The sequence below is a fragment of the Poromitra crassiceps genome, assembly GCF_964638095.1.
Source record: "Poromitra crassiceps genome assembly, chromosome: 12".
NCBI lineage: Eukaryota > Metazoa > Chordata > Actinopteri > Beryciformes > Melamphaidae > Poromitra > Poromitra crassiceps.
In genome coordinates, this window is record NC_139632.1 from 12,584,089 (window position 1) to 12,607,637 (window position 23,549).

Here is a 23,549-nt window from a genome sequence, read left to right on the forward strand (position 1 = left end):
CGGAGGCAGATGTGGGTGAGGTGATGTGGGCGGAGATGTGTGTGAGGTGATGTGGGCGGAGGCAGATGTGGGTGAGGTGATGTGGGCGGAGGCAGATGTGGGTGAGGTGATGTGGGCGGAGAACGCTCTTACTCTGAGGACACTGGGACAGCGGCACCTGCTCGACGCGCGTCCCGTTTCGACAGGCAAACACCTCCAGCTGACACTGGTTCTGGTAGCGCTGCCCGTCCGACCCGCAAACCGGCTCCCCGTCGTAGCCGCAGTCCCGGTAGCAGGTGCAACGCTCAAAGTGCTCCTCCTCCAGACAGCCAAACACATTGTTGCACTGGTTCGACTGCACAAAACCTGCAGAAGAAGAAATGGACATCTGTTTGAATGGCAGAAATACCAGTAGAGTAGCTGAGCTGGAAAGTCAGCTCTCTGGCAAAAAAACAGAAATCATCGGCGAGTGTGAATCTCACCTATCCACTGATTGGTTGAACTTTCCACCTCGTTGCAAGTCGGTCCGTCGCACAGCTCCCGTGCCAGTGGACTGCTCTCGCTAACGTTGTAGAACCGGGTGGCCTCGAACGCTACATGAAACGCACACAAGACACACACAACAATGACAACACTCCATAACAAGGCCACAAACTTTCAAAATTCCAATTTCCTCTAGTTCATAAATCACAGTGAGTTAGAGGGTTTTCCTGCTCTGTAACTCTTTAAAGAGCGGTGCTTAAAATATACATCAGAGGCACACCTGGTTCGTAGTAGTCATAGACCTTGACCGGAACAGGCGCTGTCTTGCCCACAATGTATTCTCTGACAGCCTGGAAGGCCACACACGTCATACACTGACTGGGGATCTGAGGAAGGGTGACAAACATTGAGTAAACAAATATAGCAAAGATACCTGACCAAACACCAAGAAACTAGGGATGGGACCAGATGCTTATCTGATTATTTGTTTTGATACGATGTGATACAACCACGATTTTACAATGTAAAAAATAAATACAATTGAACGATGACAAGGTTTCTAGCAATGGCACTGGCTTGCTAAAATGTAAAATAAATAAATAAACAAATAAAAAATAATCCAAAATGCAAATAATAATAATTATTATAATATTTAATTGTGATGGGCAACTACAATAGCTGAAGAAACCCTGCAAACATTTCCTCGGAATGCGTCGAGGCGAACAAATCCAATAGACACGTCGGTTCAAGACGTGACTTTATCATGACAATTTGCCAACATGAAAACATCATCTCTGGTTTTGAGGGAAACATATTTTAGAGTGCGGTGTAAGCGATTACAAGGTGTTTCGTTTGACATGGTCTATGCGTAACCCATGCGTAGAAATATGTCATTTCAACGCATTTAATGTTGAATCTAAAATGACATCCATTATGGAACTAACGGCTGTGTGCTGAAATGGGAGCACTTCTATACGTGAATGTGTAAAATAATAAGAACCATCCTGGTGACCGAGTGGTCAAGAAGATGCGTGCTTCACAATCACAAGATCCCAGCTGGGGATTTTAGTTGCACGTCATCATCTCTCTCAGTCAGAAATCGAACATCGATTTGACGTCTGATTGATGTTGCTGGGAAATGCAATTCATCTTTCTGCACCACAATATGTATTGTCAATTTTTTTTTTATTGCGATTATTATTATTATCATTTATCTTCCCGTCCCTACCAGAAACACATGTAAAGGGAGATGTAAGATACAAGACTGCATGCACGCACTGATGTGCAACCCTCCCTGCTTCCACCGGCACCACAGATGTTCTGATGGTTTCTCCCTGATTGGGACAACATTGAGGAAGTGGGGTTAAACTGACCTCGTCAAAGTAGAACAACACTTTCCTCCCGTCCAGCTCGTATCTCTTCAGACCCACTCTCTTGTCCATCAGCAGCTGTTGGGGAAGACATGGGAAGACTCAATCGGATTGATGCAACTCTTTGACACAGGTTTTAAGATTTTGGGTCCGGGTAGATTCCCTGCCTACCAACGCGAGGGTCGCAGGTTCGCGCCCCTGTGTTACCTCCGGCTTGGTCAGGCGTCCATACAGGCACGATTGGCTGTGTCTGCGGGTGGGAAGCCGGATTGAGGGTATGTGTCCTGGTCGCTGCGCTAGCAACATGGGGGCTTGGACCTGCGACCCTTGTGTTGGTAGATAGGAAATCTCCCGCTGCACTACCCCTGACGCCCGTCATCATAACTCCTTCTACACCTGTTTCCTCCCCTTTATCTACCTGTCTGCTTCATGACTGAAGTGCATTTAACAGGTGAAATCACTAAGTGATCGTAGCTTTCCTCTGGGTTCACTTGCTCACTGTACGTCTTGGAAAGTGTTCCAGGTATTTTGTAAATGTAATGTACAGATGAGTCATATACCGTACATATGAGAGTGTATGAAGTGTATGAATGAGTAACATGGAAACTGTTTACTGCATGTTGTTGGAGTGTAGTGTTAATTCCCCCCACAGGGGGAATTCTCATTCTGTCAAAGGTGGCAGCCTTTGGACAGCAGGAGTTTATGAGGTGCTCAGCCTGAGCTGGCGCCACCGAGACACACGCACGCACGCACGCACGCACGCACGCACGCACCCACACACACACACACACACACACACGCACGCACGCACGCGCGCGCACACACACACACACACACACACACACACACACACACACACACACACACACACACTAATACAATTGGTCTCTCTCTGTTTACAAAATGCATTGTTTGTCTAATAAGTAGCAACTAGAAAATGCCAATGAACTCTCACAGCACAAACGTTAGGCACACAGCGCGTTCTGGGTCGTTATATCGGGTGATAAGAGGCCATGGCTGTGGTAGCTCCCAGTCAGTCAGTGGACGTTCAAGAGCAGCATCCATGAAAACAACTAGACGTGACTGTAGAAGCCAAGCTTGCCGCTGTAAATGGAGGAATGTAAGTGGCAGCAGTAAAACACCCAGGGAGGCTAGCAGGCAGCGGTGTAAACTGAGGCTTGTTAGCCGCTACAATTCAGGTCAGCTTCACGACACACACCCAGGACTCACAGCCATGGCAGCATGTGTGTGTGTGTGTGTGTGTGTGTCTTCAGTGTTTACAAAAGTAGGTAATATATTACTTTTAGCAGTAACTCAGTAATATAACTTATTACCAATAGGATCATCGGTAATGTTATACCAGTTATTATGTCAAGTAACGCAAGTTACAACTTGAAACTGAGCCGCTGTCAGCTCCTTGCTAGGTTACATTGAGATACATTATGATGTATTCATCTACTCAGTAATTAAAAATGAGTATCGGGCGAAGGTAAATGATAACGTTATCGCGATGTGTTCAAATGTAATCTTATAAAGTGTAGCTACACTAGTTCTAAGCAGCTTATAATAATTAAAACTACTAATGCCAAGACTTTTTTTTTTTTTAAATCAAAGCATAATTAAATAAAGATACAATCATTTTAATGAAATTGTGTGTTTTTATGCAAATAACCACTATAGATGACAATAACAAAGTAAAAGGATAACATTTAGAATTTTGGATTGGTTTACATGACTTCAGGACGGTTGGAATTCTTTTTCGGGATCGTTCCGCGATGGCGGTGTCGTTCTGCGGTTATTTTGGTGAAAGGAACGCAAAAGTAATATAGTAAGTAACAAGTTACTCTACACAGACAGTAATAGTGTAAAGTAACTTCTTACTATACTAATATGTAGTCTATTACATTTGGAAAGTAACTCGCCCAACACTGCGTGTCTTTCACTTCTCCCCAGGTAGCCAGAGAGGTGGTTCTTTATAGAGGTGGGAGACTGCAGACTAAGGGCCTATAACTGTCCAGTAATGAGGGACAAGCTTCTGATGAGTGGCTGGGGAGTTGACCTCAACCAGCTCTAAAATCTGGCCCCATTCTCTCTCCCTCCATGAGTCCATTCTTCCATCCATCCATCCATCCATCCAACCTCCACCCACTCCTCCATCTAACCTACATCTGTCTTCCAGTCTCCATGACCTACATGAGCTTTCTTCTGCATGCATACCTCATTGGAGGCAAGGGGCTTTGTGTGTGTGTGTGTGTGTGTGTGTGTGTGTGTGTGTGTGTGTGTGTGTGTGTGTGTGTGTGTGTGTGTGTGTGTGAGTGTGTGTGTGTGAGGGCCGACCGTGACCCCCTGCTGGGTCGGGCCCTGGTGGCAGTCTTATAGGCCCAGGGAGGCCCAGTGGCCCCTGGCCCGGAGACATTGTAACCCCACAGAGGGCCAGAGTTGGCTGGCCTGGCCTCTCTCCTATCATACTTAAACTCCAACATAAAAAAAGACCCTCACCGTAATGATCACTCCCATGACTATGACACATACACACAGGCACACAGGAATGTATGCTTTCACACACAACCGCACACGCACACACGCACGCACGCACACACAAACACACACACACGCAAACACAAACACACACACACACACACACACACACACACACACACACACACACACACACACACACACACACACAATCTGAAGGGAAGTGCAGCCCTGGGCAGTGTTACAGAGGAAATGTTTTTGACCGTTCTGTCCCACGACTTGGAGCACAATGGGAATGTCAGGTAAACACTTGACCCCTTCCTGCTCCAACAAATATTTACATCTAAACACCACTCCACGGTACCAGGGAATAATATCAATATCCAAGCCGTGCATGTGTGTGTGTGTGTGTGTGTGTGTGTTTGTTTATGTGCACCCTGTGTGCCTGTGTGTACGTGGGTCTGCCACCGAGTCTGCAGGGGAAGCGGGAGGAGTCTGATAAATTCCATGTCACGCTGCTTCTCGTCATATGGCCTCCAGATGTGGCCCCATCTGTCTGTCTCTCCATCTACCTGTCTTACCTGACGGCCTGTTTGGATGGGCAGGAATCTGCCTCCCTGTCTGTCTGTCTGCCGATGTTTGATTGTCCATTTCACCACTGACATCCACTCCCCTGATTAGGCCTGACTGATTTAGCCTGACCGATTTAGCCTGACATCAGACTGAATTGTCAACTCGTTGCACTCCATTTCCACCTTCTGGTCTGAGATTGCCCTCTGTTTATAAGCGTTTTCAGAATCCCCCAGGGGAATTCCATTTCCCCTAACCAATCACAAGAGACCAACATATCGGCCTGAATCTAACGTTAATTAATCCAGATGGGATGAATGTAAAACATCTCTCCTTTGAATAAATGCCTCCAAAGCAGAGTGCTCTTCGGATTTCAAAGTAAGCGGTACTTTTAATCGATTTAAAACAGCCTCGATAGCAGCGTCTATCTCATCTATGGTGGCCACACCATTGTTGTTATTACTCCTCGGTGCGCTTGACAACATTAGTTCCGCCCGTTGCGCTGTTTATTGGCGCTGATTGGCTAATCATCAGTCCCCATCGGCGCTGATTGGCTCATCGTTTGATCAACCGAGGAAATCGCTGTTGCATATCACGACGACAGAGCAGAAGTAGGCAAAACTCAACTCAGTGGATTGGAAGGTCTGGACCAAGGGTAACTATAGTTCCATATTGGACTGAAAAAGTTCTCTATGGTTGCCTTTATGTTTCAGAAGATGTTCCATCTTGAAACCTTGTGTGTGTGTCCATTTGTGTGACTACGTACCCTCTCTAGACTTTCCACATCTGCTCGGAAACCGGACAGCATGGGAACCTCCAAGACGGCCATGTTGGAAGAGCCTGAGTGGAGCCACCTAGAGAGAGAGAGAGTGGGCGTCATGATGGAGATAGAGGGGTGTTAGTGGTCGAGTTGGTCGTTAGGTAAATAGCAGGTATTTGGATTCGTAAACAAGGGTTATAAAGCAAACAGTCGGATTTGAATTTGTAAACAGGCATTTTAGAGGAGGCTTAACATACATAGCCACATAGCAACTAACATCTCACCACATAGCAACTAATGTTCTGCTAACGTCTAGCAGGGCTGAATATCGCATTTAGTACCTTTAATCTCCAGTCTTTTTAGTGCAGATCTGAACAGTGGGCATGTTTGAGCTTGTCTTCAGAATTATAAATACTTTACTTCTAACTGTGCCTCCACAGTATTGCAGTATAACCGTATAAAGCTCGGACTTGAATTATTCTTTAAAAAGGGAGTTTTTTATATTGCTCAATTCATCCTTAAAGCAAGGGAGATAAGAAAAAATATGTTGTTTGTATAGTGTATGATGTAGTGTGTGTGTTGACGATGCACTTAATTGTTATGTTTGGTATTCTGAAATTTGTAAAACCTGCTTTTGTTTGTTTGCACAGTACAGTCGTGTCCCCCATGCCCATGCGGACTGGGCACCAATTTGTGTGTGAAATACGGAAATAAAATAATCAAAAATAAAAGTGGTATTTACTAGTACCGTACTTGGAACAGTGGGCTGGGTCAAAGCATGTGTTTCAGAAGTTAAGAACGAATACACACCAGCAGTGATTGGGTGCACAATGGTAGGGAAGAACACTGAATACAAGTTTGAAATCAAAGTTCTTCAGAGCTGGACTGTGGTGTGTGTGTGTGTGTGTGTGTGTGTGTGTGTGTGTGTGTGTGTGTGTGTGTGTGTGTGTGTGTGCGTGTGTGTGTGAGACTTTTGCACCTGGCGCAAGCCTCTAAGGAGATGCGGAAGTCCAGGTTGTCCTGGTGGGCTGCCGGGTCGTCGTCGTCGATGGGCGCCCGGCGCTTGCGGTTCAGCTCGGATCGGTTGTCGGCGCGGCTGCGGGAGCGGGAGGCGGCGTGCCGGGACGAGGAGGCGGGGGGCTGCGGGTGTCGCTCCTGAGCGGGCTCTTTCAGGTCCACCTTGAGCTGGAAGGCCGGCTTGGCCACCGGGTCAGGGACGTTGTAAGACACATCGATCTATGCACAGAAAGAGCAGGAGGGCAGTGTTTTAGGACACAGCCGTTTGCAACCTCTGTAATAAAGAGTGCTATATAAATTAAGATAATGTTTCGTTTTGTTGTTGTGGGTTTTTACGAGAATATCAAGCTTTTGAGCTGATTTTCTGACCTCTGCCTTTATTTGGCCTATAGATTTTACTTAGGATATCAGCGATAACAAGCAAGGTTCAAATAGAGATGAAATGACATATTTCATATCATGATTATAGTGAACAAAATTATCACGGATACACTCACCGAAATCATATCAACAAGTATTATATTGAAAACTCAGACCCAGATAACTTTGGTTGATGATGGACATGTATTGGAGGAAGCATGCGCTAGTCTACAACTCTCCCAAGATCGGCAGAGGGGGTGGAGCAACGACCGGAACAGCAGGGGGAATTGGCCAAGTACAATTGTGGAGAAAATGAGAGAAAAATCTGGAAAAAAAAATAATATAAAAATAGAAATAATATTTGGCATGGCTTTCAGGCAGCAATTATAAGAAAAGTGAAAAGCTGAAAATATTCTTTGTATGTATAAACAAAATTGACAGTCTCTTTTTTTTTTTTACAGTCAAGTAGTTTTCAAGAATGCCAAGGAACTACTTTGGGCCTTCAATCATTGAGCAGCTTGGGCCTTGATGATGCTTTTGAAAAGAGACTAGAGGGAAAACAGGCAGCACTGAAGAAGCATAAATCACATTCACCCGGCACAACACATGCATTTAGCACACGAGCTACTATTTCAGCCTGAGGCAAGTGTTTTGACGCTCCTTTTAATTTCATGGGAGATTATTGTTCCCAGAACTGCACACAGTCACACATCCTCCTGAATACATCTTCCAGACTGATGTGATACACTTGCAAAGCTATGCTTCAATAGGAATCCTGGAGCACATGAAGAAACACACGCACATGCACGCATGCACACACACACATGCGCACACACACACACACACGCACGGGCACGCACACGCGCGCACACACACGCACACGCACACGCACACACACACACACACACACCCACACACACAGGCAGGTCTCTTTGATTGTCCCGCTCATGTATTTCCTTAGAGCCCAGGTGCTGCTGGCCTGAGGGGCTGTCAGAGGGGGGGGGGGGGGGGTGTTGATGCACAGAGGGGGGTGTGGCCTGAGGGGCTGTCAGAGGGGGGGGTGTTGATGCACGGAGGGGGGTGTGGCCTCAGGGGCTGTCAGAGGGGGGGGGGGGTGTTGATGCACAGAGGGGGGTGTGGCCTGAGGGGCTGTCAGAGGGGGGGTGTTGATGCACGGAGGGGGGTGTGGCCTCAGGGGCTGTCAGAGGGGGGGGGTGTGTTGATGCACGGAGGGGGGTGTGGCCTGAGAGGCTGTCAGAGGGGGAAGGTGTTGATGCACGGAGGGAGGTGTGGCCTGAGAGGCTGTCAGAGGGGGGGTGTTGATGCACGGAGGGAGGTGTGGCCTGAGAGGCTGTCAGAGGGGGGGTGTTGATGGGGGGGTGTTGATGCACGGAGGGAGGTGTGGCCTGAGAGGCTGTCAGAGGGGGGGTGTTGATGCACGGAGGGAGGTGTGGCCTGAGGGGCTGTCAGAGGGGGGTGTTCATGCACGGAGGGAGGTGTGGCCTGAGGGGCTGTCAGAGGGGGAGGGGGTGTTGATGCACGGAGGGAGGTGTGGCCTGAGGGGCTGTCAGAGGGGGAGGGGGTGTTGATGCACGGAGGGAGGTGTGGCCTGAAGCTGCTTGCAGGGTTCTGCGCAGCCTCGATTTGGAGCCTTGCCGCTGACTAGCGGAGACAGTGAGACTGTACATACCCGAACGGAACTCGGTGTGGCGTGTTGGCTGCAGTACACCTCCGAAACACTAGGTGGCTTGTGGTGCTCTCATGTCCATTACATAATGACCCTATCGTGTTGTTTACCAAGAACTTGCAATCATCAGTCGGTGGGGGGTGCATTTTATTGTCCCTCCATTTCCCAAAAAATTCCGGTGAGCCTGCAGAAGGCTTTGCTAGATGAGGGACAAGCACTGTTAAATGAGGAAATGGCATTTCCTCATTCCTCACAAGTATGTCAGCGGATACGTGCACGGCCCCAACAGCCAATCACAGCTCTCGTGCTGGTCACGTCACATCGACGCCGCGGAGTCACATTTTCGAGGAGCTGCACCTCCCTTCTGCCGAGCTGCGCTGATAGGCCGGCCAGCTGCGGCACACTCTTCGGCGCAGTCGTCGCTGGCGATTTTGCGTAAGCATAAATCCGCTTTGAGGGGCTGTCAGGGGGGCACGGGTGTTGACGCACGGAGGGGTGTGTGGCCTGAGGGGCTGTCAGAGGGGGGGGGGGGGGGGGGGGGGGGTGTTGATGCACAGAGGGGGGTGTGGCCTGAGGGGCTGTCAGGGGGGGGGGTGTTGATGCACAGAGGGGGGTGTGGCCTGAGGGGCTGTCAGGGGGGGGGGTGTTGATGCACAGAGGGGGGGTGTGGCCTGAGGGGCTGTCAGAGGGGGGGTGTTGATGCACAGAGGGGGGTGTGGCCTGAGGGGCTGTCAGAGGGGGGGTGTTGACGCACGGAGGGGGGTGTGGCCTGAGGGGCAACTGCTGAATACTGGACAAGGATTGGCTCCAAGTACTTGTGATGTCACAAATCATCATGCTGGTACTATAGGAAAAACGTTCCACTTTGAGCAGATGATTGTGGACACAGCCTTCTAGTGTCAAACTCTGCACTCTACACAGACACCGTTCTGCACAATGAAGCTCAAACATTCAACTGAAGGAAGAAGAAAAAAAACACATTTGTGAGTGGAGGGGGTCTTTAACAAACATGGGTGGGGAGAGGAGAGGAGAGGAGGACAGAATGTGACCAGAGAGCAGGAGGAGCATGGCAACTCCTTGCAGTTATTTATGCTCTTGTTTTTTTGTTTTTGTGACAAGGTAGGAAGGAAGTAAACACAGCATCCTATCCAGGGGGCCACGGGAACCATCACCCCATTCCGAAAACAATTGGCTAAGTTTTACCATCCCCGCGGTACTCTATTGGCTAAGTTCTACCATCCCTGCGGGCCTCTATTGGCTAAGTTCTACCAGATCGCCGCAATTTACAGGGAGGAATTTGGGGTATTAACGGCTGTGGCATGGGAACGGTAACCGGTTCTCCCCTGCCGGCGGATTCTCACTGTGAGCCAATGATGCAAGCATACTATTACAATTCTCCTTCTTTGGGCAGTGTCAGTCAGAAAATGTGTGTGTGTGTGTGTGTGTGTGTGTGTGTGTGTGTGTGTGTGTGTGTGTGTGTGTGTGTGTGTGTGTGTGGGCGTGCGTGTGTGCGTGTGTGTGTGTCTGCGTGTGTGTGTGTGTGTGTGTGTGCGTGCGCGTGTGTCTGTGTGTGCGTGCGTCTGTGCTTGTGTGTGTACTGCTACAATACCTGCATGAGACAGCAGCCCTCCCCTTTAGCGCTGACAAAAAGGCCTGTAGGGATACTGGGGATCTGGGGAGAGAGAGAGAGAGATGGAGGGAGAGAGAGAGAGAGAGAGAGAGAGATGGGAGAGAGAGAGAGAGAGAGAGAGAGAGAGAGATGGAGGGAGAGAGAGAGAGAGAGAGAGAGAGATGGAGGGAGGGAGAGAGAGAGAGAGAGAGAGAGAAGAAAAAGAAAGAAGAGCGAAACAAAGAGCCAGAGGGGGCAGGGAGAGGTGAATGAGTCATTTATCAAGTGAGTGAGTGCTGTAGGCTGCTGCGCTGCCCCCAGTGGTTCCCTGGCTACTAACCAGCAGGTCTTAATTGCCCCCAATTAAGCTGACACCACTAATCACAGCGGAGGAACATGCCCGGCAGAGAGAGAGCGACTTGTTACACTCTCACCTGAACCGCACACAAGACTGACTTAGGCCTTTTCTGCACAGACAGCGGGGCGGACATGAACCCACAGGGCTCAGGCCAAGCTAATTCCTATCCACACTGTCAAGTTTGTAATGTGCGGGCAAACGGGCCAATAAAACAGTTATTAAATCAACTGAACAACGAGGTGCTTTGGGGGAAATACAGCCCAGTGCAGTTTGGTTTGGTTTGGTTTGGCAGGGTGGAAAGGTCCTGGAAACAGAGAGGAATGTTTAATGGCAGAATGGAGCTCTGGTACATACTTACTCATCAGTGCTTCAGTCAACTGCAATCAAGAGGGGAAACTTTTCTAAATTGCATAAAAGTGCGTGGATTTCTCTTAAGCGAAGTAAGCCCTCTGAAGTGCTGGCAAACATTAGTGGCATGTGTCATGAGCCTAGAGATGTTCTGATGCTGATACCAGTATCGGAAATGCACCGATCCGATACCACAGTGGTGCCCAACCAGTCGATCGCGATGTGCTCGATGTCGATCGTGAGGTGCTTAGTCAACTTCGCTCCTGTAGCTGTTTCTCCCCACACAACTTTACCTGCCTCAGGTAGATTAACGCCCGTGAAAGTACTGTAAATTTGGCAGTAGATCTTGTGACATTGAAAAATGTAAAAGTACATCTGAAGTATAAAAACTTTGGGCACCCCTGCAATACCACATCCTCCTTTATTTTATTTTATATAAAAGTAAGAAAGTGGGCAATATCTGTCTGCTGTTTGTCTGTCTGTTTGAATTTTTGTCCCACTGATGATGTCACAATGCCTATGACATCATCAGTGCCAATGACATCATCAGTGTTGTCATAAGATGATTTTGGTCAATAAAGATGTCATCAGTGGAAGTGGAAGTGATGTCATCAGTGATGTCACTTGAGCAATTGTGATGTCATCAGTTCATCAGTGATGTCACTCGAGCAATTGTGATGTCATCAGTGATGTAATAAATCCTTCCTGGCTGAGAGGTGGGAGTATATTAGTAGGGAGAAGAGGACAGGTAGTTTCTGAACATCTGAACATGAGACCTTTGTGCTCCATATTGACTAACGTTAATACTGATAAAATGCTGTAAGCCTACACAAACATCTCTAAAACAGCATGGCAAAACAAATTAGCTTGCCTCATGTCTACACAGAAACATAGAGGAACAGGTTTGTCATACAAAACCCACGTATGACTTACATTATGAACAGAATCCATGAATGTATTTACCTTGGCACTCTGAAGGAGCTTCTTGTTGTCCCTGTTCAGTTCAAAGGTCTCCTGGAAGTCCAGGTTGGTGGAGGCCAGAGAGATGGTGAGGTTGACCCCTCCTACGTAGGACAGGATGGCGTACTCCGACAGAGCCTGCAGAGCCACACACGTGTCCTGGCATGGGAGTGAAATCAACTTTAGTAGTAGTATTAACATCACAGGTTTACAAATGGCAGCTGTAAGGGTTAACACTGAATACTGTAACATAAAAAAAAGAACGTGACTATGTTTACATGCACACAATATTCCACTATTATTCGGAAGATGACAATATTCTGAACTTGTTAAACGTCATGTAAACAGATTCCGGTTGCATTTTCCGAATTTCGCATTTTCCGATTAAGACATGGGATAGATATTCCACTATTATTCGGGTTTTAGGAGGATCCTCTGGTTCTTTACAGCAGTTTGCGACACAAGGCCTCTTTACGTCAGCTCTCATGTTCTCTTTAAGAATAGCTTGCAAAACACAGTTTGCATAACTTGCAAAAGGGTGACGACGAGGGTACACCACGGGAGCAACATGGCTGCAGTTTGAAAAAAAAGAGGGAAATTCTTCCCTTCATCACGTCGTACGGCACGGCGGACAGTAGGCTACGTCAAGGGGGCGTTTTATGTTGCAGTAATCAGAATATGCCAATATACACAATCACAACAACAACAATATGGCAAAATAGTTCAATAGGGCAAACATGTCAAGTCAAGTCAAGTCAAGTTTATAAGCATTAGCATTCAGTCACACAGCACTGTATTTTGTGCACCATTTCTCTAGTGGAAAATAATGTGAAACATTTGATATTACGTTCTTGAAAACAACGCTGACGAAGGCTATCGCTGAAACGCGTACGTTGTGGTGCAACAGGAATAAAAACCCTCAAAAGGACTTTCTGAGTGCTGGCTCCTTCTCTATTGCTTCAAGAAACTCTTGTGCCGTGCACCTAAGACTTTAAATTATCCGGTGAGTGTGCGGGCTGATAGCTCTCCAGCTATATATCTGCTTCGATATTATGTTCTTGAGACATTGCTGTTTTTCCAATAAACTGGAGTGATTTGAACTGCACTGAACTGAAGTATGACGCCAGTTCCATCATGGGCAGGCAGGATGCTATTAGGCTGCTATAAGTGTCTAATCCAAAGGGCAAGGGAAGCCAGAAGAAGCAGGGCTACCTGAGTGGAAGAGAAGCCCCCCAGGGCGTTCCTCTGCTGGGACAACCATTTGACCACAGGCAGGGCAGAGGCCACGTCCCCCAGCAGGGTGTAGGTCAGCAGACCGTAGGCCGTCATCTCCACCTCCGCTGACACCACTGGGAACAAGCAGGGATTGATGCTTTCACTTTAGATGCTCAGTTTGATTCTGGGGGTCGAGTGGAAGCAGTGAAAGGCTTTTCCTATTGATACAGATGTTTATTCAACACCAAACATCACATGCCATCAAGTAAACCCAGAGGATTTCATGAAAGCACGGATCTTTTTTCTACTGAGGTCTTTGGTAAGTTTACAACAGTAGTGCAGTGAAAAGACAACAGTGCCAGTTTGGTTCACAGGCCTAGATATGAATGTTTACAGTAGGTATCAAAATGCAGGGTAAGTATATACCTGACTGAGAGAGGCCATCGCTGAAGCCCATGAAAGTGTCCTCATCTGTCACCGTGCTGCCGGTCAGACTCCAGTGAGTGAAGCCATCTAGAGAGAGACAGAGAGAGAGAGAGAGCACTCCGTATCATATGTGTCAGTGTGCATTGTATTAACATCATAGCTGTTAATATATCCTGTGTATTCCTTGCATTTGGCAAATCAAGTGATTTTGATTGTAATTAAATAAGAGCGCTTTTGTCCTCCAATTCCCTTAAGCTCAGGCAAGTTTGCCAAAGCTTACAGAACATTTCACTCAAGAGGAACAGAGGGAAGAGTGTGGGCAGCCTAAAGGAAGCTGACAGAGATAAGAAGCAGAGAGGAAAGAGAGGGAAGTGGATTGATTAGGAGTACAAGAGGACTACAGTGGTTTCTATCACAGTCGTTTATGTCCTCTGTCTTGTGCTTTCATCTTGACTGCGTGTACATACGGCATATATATTTTAAGCAAACTAGAAATCTCTAGGGTCGAGACTCTGGAGATGATGCGCCATGGGCGCAGTTATGGAAATGTTTGTATGAGTACAGGATTCCCGCAGCTCCTTATAGATGATGTTGTCTGTTATTCCCTCCTCATCACCTTCAATAAGTACTTTCATGCTGCTGGCTTGATTTCTCCTGGAGAAGGCTGTGTAGAGCTGGCCATGAGCAAACACTGGCTGAGGTAGGTAGATGCCAACTCAGTCATTCTCTTGCCCTTGACCTTTGTTGATGGTAACTGAAAAAGCCAATCTGATTGGGAACTGCCATCTGTCATGGTGAGGAATTATTGGCAGGAAGATCCTTTCACCTTGTTTGTCCTTACAGAAATCTCACATTCAACCACTTTGTCCATCATCTGAACCACCACCATCCGGGTGCCTTTCTTGAGAGTACGGCCAGGACCTCCTTGTAGGTTCCTAAGCAGCTCAGGGCTTGGTGGCGGAGTGGTAGCGCTGTCGCCTCACAGCTAGAAGTTCCTGGGTTCGATTCCCGCCTGGGACGCTGAGGGTGTGTTCCCAGTTCCCCCCATGTCTTCGGTGCCTACTGCCCAGGTGGGCTACAGTATCTCCTCAAAAGGGCCTTTCTGTGTGGAGACCCCCACTAAAAACATGCAGAAGATCATCATCTGACCAGTGACGACAATCTTTGAAGATGGTCCCTGGGCGCTGTACACAGGAAAGCTGCACACTGCTCCTGGCCTGCCCACTTTAAAAAAAGATAAGATTAGGCTGATAAGGTGATGTCATCAGTGAGTGATGTCACTCAAGCAATTGTGATGTCATCAGTGATGTCACTCAAGTGACATCAGTGGGAAGCAGGGAAGCTAGCTGTAGTGCCACCTGTGGGCGGATAGAAGAAAATGCACCAGATTCATTCCAGAACCCTGAAAAGTGTTTTGGCACATTTTAGTGGCGATCGGAGCAACGATACGCCTTGAAACTCCGGACAAACAAACAAACAGAGAGACAGCTCTCCAATTATAGTAGTAAGATGAATGGACTTCCAGTGACTTGTTGATGGCGTTTCTCCCAGTGCAGAAGCACGGTGTGTCCAGTACCTTGTGTGATGGCCATGTGGTTTAGGCGGCGCAGGGCCAGCGGGGCGTACGGGCTGCGCAGCAGGGCCAGGGTGTAGGCAGACAGGGCCGTAGTGTAAGGATCATCAGCAGAGTACGTGTTGCTCTCCAGGAAATCCTTGGCTTTGGCCACTGCCACCTTCTCTTCCTGGATAACACAGCACATAAGACACACAGATGAACACACATCTGTTACATTACGCCCTTCAGATATAAAAGTTATTAATTGTATTAATCAGCGGTAATTTCCTTAAGTTTTAGAATATATCTTTCCCATGTTGTTGTTTACTCTTATTAATTATTATGATATGGATTTAAGTGAACACTAGGTGGAGGCAGAGTACACTACAGTAGTACTGGAGGTTTGCCACTGGGGGGAGCTCTAGGGAAAGTACTGACTTGCTATTTGTGGCGATGGTTCCGCTTGGCGTCCACCAAAGAGACAAAAGAGGAGATGAGATGAGACGATGAGACGCAGCTGTTATTCATGACAGAGCTACGGTCTCTGGAGGACAGTTGGGTGTGTGTGATAGACGGATATGCACACAAAACTGTGGAGCTGACTGCTTTGGTAACGTCGTAGAGGATGCTATGAGAGTGGCAAGCAACGCTACGTGACAACGATAGACTTTGATGCAACTTCTCGAACCAACAATAAGATATCGAATCATCTACACGCCACAACATCACACGTTTGTTAGACTTAGCCTGAGCTTAGTCCAACATAGGAGCCGAGTCACGGAAGTGTGCTATACCACACCAATCGTGTCCAGATCCGGACGCCACACTGAGCCGGGCAGTGGGTGAACAACAAGGAGACAACAACCTGTGAGTTACCTGTCACCCCTGCTAGGAACGATAACTTACAAACACATAACTGAGTAAGCCACAATCAGGGAAAAGAGATGGTACTGTTATATTTGAGAGCTAACGGTATGAGCTAACACTAACTGTAGTGGCGGCTAGGCTTGGAGGTTAGGCTAACTTAATAACTTCCTAATATTCTAATAAGTACTAATAATACCGTGTAGCTTTCCACTTTTATAGCACCTGATAATGATAATGTAAATAGCTTACAAGGCATGTACAAGACAAGGCACTTCACAAGAAGAATTTTTGCACAGTTTGCACATGTTGAGCAAAAAATAAAATAAAAATCCACTTCAATATGACAATATGTCAAAAACAGCACATCCAAAACTGGGAGAAAAGTATTGGATATAATCCTCACAATTTATTGAGGATTATATATTTATTAGTTTACAAAGCATATTTGCATGCCTGAACACATTTCTGTATCTGTTCTTCCATTTGCACAGCAGGTAAGGGAATAGCTAGTGATGCACATTTTCACATCCCACCTATCTCAACCCGTACATGTCATTGATATAATGCTTTATCTTTATCGCCATTGATTATTTAGTGTACTGGCGGAATACCTGTGCAGTGTATATCGAGTGTAAATGTTGCATTCTGTGCAGGGCAAACCCGTATGGACTGTGTCCTGGCAGGCTCGCCGGGTAGCGGGGACAGACATTTCTGTGTCTTGTTTGTTCCCGAGACCCATAAATGTCGCAAGATTCATCGAAAATAGCTCCCCAACAGATACAAAAACATGAGCATATGTGTTACCGCGATCGCGATCGGATTTGTGAAACACGCATAAAAAAAAAAAACACTATTTCCCTCTCCCTGGAGCTGCAGGTTGCTCCACCCACAGCTCCTCAACTCACCTTGACTGCAGCTGCCCGACTGCGGGAGCTCCATCCCCGGCTGATTCGCACGGTGGAGGCTGCACAGCCATTGTGCAGCATGGTCATGTTCGGCCATTAATGTGCACATTCGGAAATCAATCAGCCCCAATTACTTAATTAAAAAATCCAGCTCCGTTAGGTCACAGTTGCTGAAAGATTCAGCGCGATCGCAAGTAAAATGGCATAGCTGTGGCCGAACACAATTCTGCTCACTCACTCTCACACAAACACAGACAGACACTTCGCATTCTTATTATATGATTATTTTCAATTCATTTGGCTATTTTATTTTTTGTTGTCATTCTTTTGTTTAATTTTTATATAGTACTCACGTTTTATCTTTTGCATCGTATTTGTATCTTATTCTCATTTACGTTTCACACGCACACGCACACGCACACACGCACACACGCACACACGCACAATTTCCAGAACCATAGCTATCATCATCGTCATGTCTTTCAGTGTTCAAGTGTTCGGAGCTTACCCTGTCCGAACTCACAGCCTTTTCCTCTGCTCAGATGTGGTTATTGAATAAACATTCATTTTGGACCATTAAAAAGTTTCGGGGTAGACTTTCATCTCGTCCAGATGTGACCTTCTCCCTCATCCCTCAGATGACAGGGCTCCACAGCCACTCACTGTAATTGCCGCAGTCATCTTTCAATTAGGTGAAATTGGAAAGGGGGATGGATGGTTTCTGCTTTGATGTGAAGGATACCTTTTCAGTTTTTATCAGCTGTTAAACCAGCAATTCTCTGGAGGGCCCTTTGGGATAGATAGTGGAAGACATGGAGAGACAGATGCATAGAGGATGGACAAGAGCCAGGAAGAGGAACCACTAAAGAGTCAACCACTCTGTGGACTAATGGACAGCAAAGACAAACACTTAAGAGGCTTACATACTGCAGGCATTGGCAACACGCACTGGGGAAGGTCTCATTTTCTGTTTATTTAGATGATTGTAAATAAAAGAGTAGATGATTATGCTTTTTTTTTTATGGAGTATTCTCCTGCTTTCTCCCCAACTGTATTTGGCCAATTCCCCCTGCTGTCCTGGTCATTGCTCCACCCCCTCTGCCGATCTGGGGAGAGTTGTAGACTAGCACCTGTCCTCCGATACATGTGCAATCGCCAGCCACTTCTTTTCACCTGACAGCGAGGAGTTTCACCGGCGGGATGAAGCACACGGGAGGATCACGCTATTCCCCCCAGTCCCCCCCCCCCCCCCCCCCCCCCCCCGAACAGGCACCCCCGGCCGACCAGAGGGCGCATTAGTGCAGCGACCAGGACTCATACACTTAATCCGGCTTCCCCACCCGCAGACACACGGTCAATTGTGCCTGTATGGACGCCCGACCAAGTGGATGATATGCATAAGCTCACGAGCTGGAGTTAAACCCACAAACTGAAAAGCACACGGTTGCAACATAAATTCACCGAGCAACCAGAATGGCCAATGACTTTGCAGTTCTTGGTGCCTAACCCAGGATATTTAAATATTGTCACTGTCTATACTTTTGTTGTTTCATGTTCTTATACTCTTCAGCATGGCCATTAGAGAGAGAGAGAGAGAGAGAGAGAGAGAGGGAGAGAGAGAGAATAAAATAAAAACTGAAAAAGCGAGAAAAAGCGAGACAAGGGGCAAAAGTAGAACACGAGGGAGGAATACAACTGAAGTGGATCTTTCACGTGACTTCACTGTCTCTCTGCACGTCAGCCTCATAAATCTTTTGATGTACTGTAGAGTCCAAAAAGTGATTAGATATTAGATTAGCAGCACTGGGGCATAACAAATATGAGTGGGCGGGCTGCCAGCACATCCATCACAATTACCAGGAATGTGGCGATCTCGTCCACACACGACACGACCCACATCGGAATTCCCAGCAGCGGGCTGCAGGAGCGAGCGCTTCAAGTGGGACAGGCAGCACTGAGCGCAGCACTGAGCGCAGCACTGAGCCTTTTGCCCATGTCCCATTTGCCCGTGTCCCATTTAAATCATTGCATGAGGTTTAGGGTGACTGGTTAAGGTAAGACCCCCAGTAAGCCTCGACGTGGAGTTTTGATGACGATTTTCACAGGACTGGGTGAGGCGGCATGGTTTCGGTGGACTGCTTACCTCTGTGGTTATCCCCGTCTCCAGGAGAGCTGCGACCACGTAAGCTGTAAGTGAGATCTTCCCGTGGATCCCTCCCTGTGGACAAAAGCAGGCATTAGCTAACTCAGCAGGCAATCTGGGAACGCAGAGTCTCTATTTTTATTTGAAAGATAGACTCTGGGACAGCCCAACCTTTTTTTGCCCGGCTTCCTGTACAAGCGCACCTCTCCTGCCAGTCTGCCACCGTCACTTCCTGTTCCGCGTCCGTGCTCCACTGTTTACACTCTGAATCCACTGTTTACACTCTGAATAGCCGTGAATTTGGCGATACTACCAGTCACAACAACTACACCCTCAGTAATTTTCCACTGTTGTTGTGAGACGAGTTGACGTCTTCTATGCAGTGGGTCTTTGCGTTAACGTTATTAGCGAATAGCCGAAATGGACACGGAAAAGGAAAAGGAATTGACGGTGGCAGGAGGGGCGAATCACGGCTGTGATTCGGTCATAGCCACGAGGCCGAATGAAAGAGACACTTAGGACCAGTCCCAATAACCCCCCCCCACCTGCCCCAAACACTTGGCCCCACCCCTCCGTTTAGCGCGTTCACATGTAGGGGTGTCCCGTTTCTTTTGGGGACTGAGGGGTAGTGGTCGTCTGACCCTTCAAACGGCACTCGAAATGAAGCCTTTTCAGATGTAAACTCAAAACTGAGGCCTCGAACAAAATTCCCAGAATGCCTTGCAACATGGCTACCTGGGCTAACATGGCTAGCCCATAAATGTTAATATAACTTTGTTATATATAACTCCCATTTCAGTCCACATCCACCCAGCATCCACCTGGCTGGGGGGGGGGGGGTTGTGGCTCAGGAGGTAGAGCTTTGGAGGTATAGGTCGTTGGTTCGATCCCCGCCTCCTCCAGTCCGCATATCACCCTGCGTGGTAGCTTGCCACCATCAGTGTGTGGAGGATGTCTGTGTGAATGGACCTACCCATTGTAAAGCGCTTTGGATAAATGCAGGCCATTTCCCATCTAGCCAGACACTGGCCTACCTGCAGGTCTTTATTGAGGATGCGTCCCATGGCGGGAAAGGAGCCCTCGTCGCGCTGATGTCTGATGAGCCAGGACTTGGCCGCACGCAGCTCCTCGGGGTCGATGAATATGAAGCCCCGGGACTGAGCGAAGGACTTGAGCACAAACGCTGTTAACCTGGAGGGCGGGGGTGGGGTGGGGGGTTTGGAGGAAGGGAGTAAGTGAGAAGGGTGAGGGGGAAGGAAATAGCAGATGGAGAGGGAGGAGAGGAGAGATATCAAAGATCCTTTCAAACGTGTGCTGACAAATCCTGAAAAATACTTATAGCTATCAAACTTCACATGAGTTCACAGTCAGTCACTGTGACCCCCCCCCCCCCCCCCCCCCCCCAACCAGTCACACTCTAACCCAGTGGTTCTCAATTTTTTTCACATGAAGGACCCCTAAACTGACAAAAATTAGACCATGGACCCCCATTTGATAGGATGTTGTCCCATGGTCCCCCATATGATAATAAGATTGATGCTTGCTTTTAGATGTTTTATTACAGAAAGTGTATAAAACCCATGACCAAAATAGTGATTGTGTTACTTATGAATGGAATTATAGCGCAAATAAAGTACCCCCCTTTTGGCTGGGGACCCCCTGGAACCCCCTCAAGGACCCCTGGGGGTCCCCGGACCCGCATTTGAGAACCACTGCTCTAACCAGTCACACTCTAACCAGTCACACTCTAACCAGTCACACTCTAACCAGTCACCCTCTTTCTAATGTGTCAACAGAGGAGGAGGGGGCTGATAGAGAACAGTGTGGACGGAGAGAGGAGGGCTAATGGATGGATGGATCTGATGAAATGGAAAAAAGCAGGGCAGTGTGGAGTGGAGTGGAGACTAGAGGGGTGTGGCAGGCAGGGTTTTGCTCGCCGCTACAGGATGCGGCAGCTGCGCTCTTCAGAATGAGAAATATCACACAGCCAAACGAAGTATGTCCCTGCTGCACGCGGGCCGGGGGGATATTCCCCGAAAGCATTCCGCAACTTATACAAACACCCGTCCCAGGGGCGAACGCTGTGCATCTGCCTGGCCTGCGGAGGGCGACTGAGAGTTTATGAGCCGTGATTTTTAGTGGGCCACGGTGGAGGAGAGGCAGGGGAACCACGGAGAGAAAGGCCAAGGTCAGCCCTGGGGGGACATGGCTGAGCTAATAAACACACACTCATCCATAAACAACAGGCCTCCCGGTGGTGGTCGAAAGTCGTAGCCTTCGGGCCAAACAACTCCTCAGTGACAGTAAGACATTCCATTACAGAACCCCTGCCCACACTGGCCAGAGGATGAGGCAAGCTGCTTACCATAGAGGGGGGGGGGGGGGGGGGGGGGGGGAGAAAGGAAAAACAAGACGGAAACGAAGACATAAACAAACTGAGGTTGTGCTCCAGTTTCTTGAACGCAGCTCGTAAGCCAGATCCCCAACCAAGAAAGAGCACCGAGGGAGAAGAGGAGGAGAAACAAGAACCGTGCTCTCATAAAGCAAAACATTAAATCTTCCCTCGCTGGAACCTCCGTGTTATTCCTCCCCAGAGACAAAACGAGGGATGGAGCCGCAAGCCTGCAGGAATTTTTATAATGTTAAGTAATATCGTGTCACTGGCTTTAACTGCCGGGCCCCCCGGGGAGAGGTACTGGGAAGCGTAAATATGATTTAGTGGGCAGGGAAACACTAGAGACGGGCCCACTTCCACCGCTCGGCCCTCGGCTGGACTCAGCCACTCCACTGCACCTCCAAATTCTCCCCTCTCCTCTTTGGCTTTTCCTCTCTCCCAACTCTCCCAAGCTACCCTCTTCTAACTCCAAAAGGTATATTTGAAGACAGTGCTCGACTAGCATGAGCAGTCCCCTAGCATGACTAGCATCATGACGGGTTAAGTTACTGTGTTTAGAAGAGGCTTTATATGAGGCAGACTGTTCCCCACTCCTGGCTCAGCATTTTTGGCCTTCCGCTATGGAGAAGTTGCTGATGTCTTGTTTTGGAAGGCACCCAGAGGCCGATCACTCCCGGTAGTGCAGCGGTACATTCCCTGCCTACCAACATGAGGTCGGGTCGCAGGTTCGAGCCCCCCCCGGCATGGTTGGCCCGGGCGCTCATACAGGCACAATTGGCCATGTCTGCGGGTGGGAATGGGAAGCCAGATTAAGGGCATGTGTCCCGGTCGCTTTACTAGTGCCTCCTCTGTTCGAACTGAGGGGGGGGGGGGGATGGCGTGATGCTCCCCCACACGCTACTACGTCCTGCCGGTGAAACACCTCGCTGTCAGGTGAAAAGAAGCGGCTGGCGGGCTGCACATGTATCGGAGGAGGCAGGTGCTAGTCTACAACTCTCCGCAGATCGATAGAGGGAGAGGGGGTGGAGCAACGACCGGGACACCGTAGCAGGGAAGTACAATTGGGGGAAAAATGTGATTAAAAAAAGAACGAGTCGTATTACTTTGTCAAATAAAAAGAGATGAGAAATGGATCAGAGCACAGAGGCCTATATTTTTTTCAAATAAGCACCAAGATAATGATATCACAGGCTCTGTATCCAAGCCCTAGAAAAAAACACCATTCCAACGACAATCATCAAACCCGAGCGTAGCACAGGAATTTGAACAGATATATTAATACAGCTTCAGGTATCAGTTCTTTCCATCTCTGGTATTCAACCCCCCCCCCCCCCCACACACACACACACACACACACACACACACCCTACTAACACTGTCAGATCAATCTCTGGCAGACAGAAATGCCATGCCAGCCTCAACATGTCCAGCCCAGGACCCAGACTGTCGGAGAGAAAACACAAAAAGGGCTCTGCCCCACTTGGAGAGGATATCATATCTAAGGAAGGTTTGATCAAAACGGTATTCCGTTTTGCCGAGAGACCTCGGCTTTCTCTTTCACCGCCTTGAGTGTTACAGGGCAATATGACACTATATGTTTGACAATTGAAGGCTTCCTTCATCAGAGTTAATTGTCTCCCTCACCAGGCTTTGCCCGGCGAAACCCCCTGATACTCTACGTGCTCACGAGAAGATGACACAGGACTTTGGTATTAAGTCACTAGATTCCACCAGAGGTTTTTCTATTTCTACACAGGATGGAATATCTTCACGAGGATAATACAACAAAGATTACAAAATCCTTTTCTCCCATTTTAGGCTTAGGCCTTGGGGTTCAGGTTAGGATTAGAATTAAGTTTACATGAGGGAAAGTGTTAAGTTTAGAGGACTACAAACACAAATAGGTATTTGGAAGGCTCCGGATCAAGTAGCTGTAGGCGTGTAGTTAAGGAGCGTTAAAGTGAGGGTTAGGGAATGGATGTCGTTCATGAAAAGTGCTCACAAGTATACAAATCTGTGCATGTGTGTCCCTCCCTCCCACAAAAACATCTCCCCAAGGCTGTA

The 23,549-nt window shown here is 48.0% G+C and overlaps 1 protein-coding gene across 1 annotated transcript in view; it reads right to left on the bottom strand.

Moving 5' to 3' along the window:
* Positions 1 to 23,549, bottom strand: part of cpamd8 (C3 and PZP like alpha-2-macroglobulin domain containing 8) — an 80,070-nt gene that overhangs the window by 12,014 nt on the left and 44,507 nt on the right. Inside the window, exons 29-41 of the mRNA XM_083648266.1 lie at positions 20,125 to 20,281; positions 19,091 to 19,165; positions 15,197 to 15,362; positions 13,621 to 13,707; positions 13,192 to 13,328; positions 11,983 to 12,138; positions 10,314 to 10,376; positions 6,620 to 6,876; positions 5,647 to 5,734; positions 1,836 to 1,910; positions 743 to 848; positions 462 to 572; positions 133 to 345 (exon numbers count right to left, since the gene is read on the bottom strand). Of these exons, the coding sequence (XP_083504392.1) occupies positions 133 to 345; positions 462 to 572; positions 743 to 848; positions 1,836 to 1,910; positions 5,647 to 5,734; positions 6,620 to 6,876; positions 10,314 to 10,376; positions 11,983 to 12,138; positions 13,192 to 13,328; positions 13,621 to 13,707; positions 15,197 to 15,362; positions 19,091 to 19,165; positions 20,125 to 20,281 (1,691 nt within the window). The remainder of the gene's footprint in view (positions 1 to 132; positions 346 to 461; positions 573 to 742; positions 849 to 1,835; positions 1,911 to 5,646; positions 5,735 to 6,619; positions 6,877 to 10,313; positions 10,377 to 11,982; positions 12,139 to 13,191; positions 13,329 to 13,620; positions 13,708 to 15,196; positions 15,363 to 19,090; positions 19,166 to 20,124; positions 20,282 to 23,549) is intronic.